The following is a 2600-nucleotide window of genomic DNA, read 5'->3' as shown; positions in this document are numbered from 1 at the left end:
AGCCAGTGTGTGGTTCTTCTTCTGCTGTGGTGCACATCAGAGTTTTGAACTTCAGTGTCTGTGACTTCCAGATGCTTGTGCAGTAACCAGCAGGTTACTGTGCGTGTAAAGGAGGAAACATTAGAGACACAACTTACGATGCAAGAAATGAGAAGCACAGAAACCTTCATTCAATTCAAAGATTTTAATTTAATTTTCATCTTTGCAAAATATTTGACATTTGACAAATAAATATACCTTCACATTAAAAAAAACAGTTCCGATCACAGCAAAAACATTCAAGTGTACTGAGCCATTATAGAAAAGTATGAGATGTAAACAACATTATTTTTTGCTCCCCTGCTATAATGCACCCCCTGAGCCGAAGCCTCTCGTTCGCTCTCTAAAAAGGCGTGACATCAACAATACACACTTTTACGCACCGATGCGCGAGTCTCACAATGAAGCCACATTGGGTCTGACAGACAGAAGAAGCAAACATTCTCACATGTCTCCAGGGCACATGTTATGCGTATTTTTTAAAGTGGTTTGCAGCGGGACAGGCAGGTCCGCTGAGTGTCTCTGCGCCGGAGCGCGGCGGCGGAGGCGGCGGCCCCGGCGTCTCCACACCGGGCGCACTGGTCGCACTGGGTGCACTGGTCGCACTGGGTGCACTGGTCGCTTCTCAAGCTGACGCACCGAGGGTCTTTCTTCTTTCAAAAGATCTGTGTCGAGCGGGTTCCATCTCACTGGTGCTCTTAGCTGATGGAGCATCGCTCCTTGTCCTTGCCCTGGCCGCCTCCTATCGCCTTCTCCTTAATGTACATGAGGTCGCTGTGCACGCTGGGTCTCCGCGCGCACGGGGTCACCACGCCGTACGCCTCGCCGGCGTCCTTCAGCTTCTTGCTCTTCAGGGACTTCCTGTGCAGCATGTCGCAGTACTGCACGGACACTTTCCGGTGCAGGTCGGGGCTCATCTCGTGAGGCAGCTTGGCCAAAGTGAACAGAGTCTGGAACATCTTATCCACGTTCTCGTTGCGCTTGGCGGAGATCTCGAAGTACGCGCACTTCTCGTCCCCGGCCACCAGCTGCTCGATCTCCGCCTGCTGCACCTCCCGGTAGAACTCCCGGTCGCCCTTGTTGCCACAGATCACCAGCGGCACGTCGATGTTCTCCTTGCACTTGTTCTTCAGGCACGACTTGGTCTCGTAGATCTGCCGCTTGAGCCGCTGCACCTCCTGGAAGGAGTCGCGGTTGTCCAGGCTGAAGACGAGGATGAACACGTCTCCTGGAAGAAAAAGACAGACAGAAGGAGGGTTAGATACATTTGATTGACTTTTAAAGAATCACGACAAGTCGTTTCTAGTCGTACAGTATTATGAGTGCACGGGGTCACAGTGCGCACTTGGATGCAGCATTTCTAAAAATCCCTTTTGCGCCATCGCGGCTGCGTTCCATGCGTAACTGTGACCCTGCACAAGCAAAAACCAAGCAGATGTTGGATAAGTACCTGTGAGAATGGACAGTCTCCTCATGGCGGGGAACGGGTGGTTCCCTGATGTGTCCAGAATGTCCAGCTGGTACACGTCTCCCTTGATACTGTACAGTTTCCTGTGGAAGTCCTCGATGGTCGGCGTGTACTGCTCCTCGAACCTCCCGTTCAGGAACCGGGACACGATCGCCGTTTTCCCGACTTTGGTGGATCCTAAAATCACCATCCTGTAGCAGTTCTTCGCCGGGATGTCGAACTCGCTCTCGGAGGGAGACATTTTCTTGATCATGGTTAAACTCGCGGAGCTGTTGTCTCTGGGAAAGTGTGCGTAAAAGGCGCTGGAGCAGCTTGTTTCAGTCAATGCAAGAGTTCTGAGTTTGCTCTGCTGTGCGTTTCTGTCCGGTGGAGGGGATGGAGACTCGTATTTAAGCGCACGGCGGACTCCTCCTCCCCCTGCGCGTCACAGCTCACAGAGCAGCACCCCCCCCCCCCCCCCCCCTTCCCCTGGTGCTCCGCTGTGCGCCTGGAGCACAGCGGACCCAACTCCCACCGGTGCGTCAGACTCATTTCCAACGAAGACTGGAAGTACTTGGGAGAAACAGACATGAAAACAGACATAATCTAAATAAAAGGGCATTTTATTCACGTACGGGATGAAACACGGCAGTTGACGCAATGCCAAACGAAAAAAGAATAACTTCATGTGAACATAAAACAAGTTAATGGTTGACTCTTCTTCCGGCGTTTAGCCTCGGTTTGGAACATTGTGCAGAACACGAGGATGAACTTTAGACATTTCCCTAAAAAATATCACAGCTGGACAGATATGCAAAGCTGGATCTGTCTGAATTATATAGACTACATATACATAGACAAATACATATACAAATACATACACACACACACACACACCCTCCTGCCACTGTTTTTGTTTGTGCTTCTCTATCTTATACAACGGGACACTCATTAATTTAGTCAGTGACTGCTGCAGCTTCTTCATGTCAGCAGCAGGAAGGGGCTGAGGATGGAGACGCTGCAGTACGCAGGGTAACCACAAGAGGGCACTCGGGGTACAATTGTATTTGTCCGGACGCCACTTCCAGAGGTGTCCGGAGAAAGGCCTCTGCAC

General features: G+C 51.1%; 1 protein-coding gene across 1 annotated transcript; it reads right to left on the bottom strand.

Moving 5' to 3' along the window:
• Nucleotides 1-243: 243 nt before the first annotated feature.
• rasd1 (RAS, dexamethasone-induced 1) lies at nt 244-1851 on the bottom strand. Its single transcript, XM_061095227.1, has 2 exons — nt 1490-1851; nt 244-1267 (listed from the first exon to the last, which is right to left on the bottom strand). The coding sequence occupies exons 1-2, from the start codon at nt 1758-1760 to the stop codon at nt 738-740; spliced, it is 801 nt and encodes a 266-aa protein (XP_060951210.1). The 5' UTR covers nt 1761-1851; the 3' UTR covers nt 244-737.
• Nucleotides 1852-2600: the final 749 nt, after the last annotated feature.

The sequence above is a fragment of the Limanda limanda genome, chromosome 21 (assembly GCF_963576545.1).
Source record: "Limanda limanda chromosome 21, fLimLim1.1, whole genome shotgun sequence".
Classification (NCBI taxonomy): Eukaryota; Metazoa; Chordata; class Actinopteri; order Pleuronectiformes; family Pleuronectidae; genus Limanda; species Limanda limanda.
Note: the sequence above shows the minus strand (reverse complement) of the source record. Positions and strands in the feature narration are given on the sequence as shown.

Coding starts and splice junctions, on each gene's coding strand:
- rasd1 (XM_061095227.1), bottom strand. CDS start 1,760: ATGATCAAGAAAATGTCTCCCTCCGAGAGCGAGTTCGACATCCCGGCG. Junction 1,268..1,489: donor GAGACTGTCCATTCTCACAG/GTACTTATCCAA, acceptor TTTTTCTTCCAG/GAGACGTGTTCATCCTCGTC.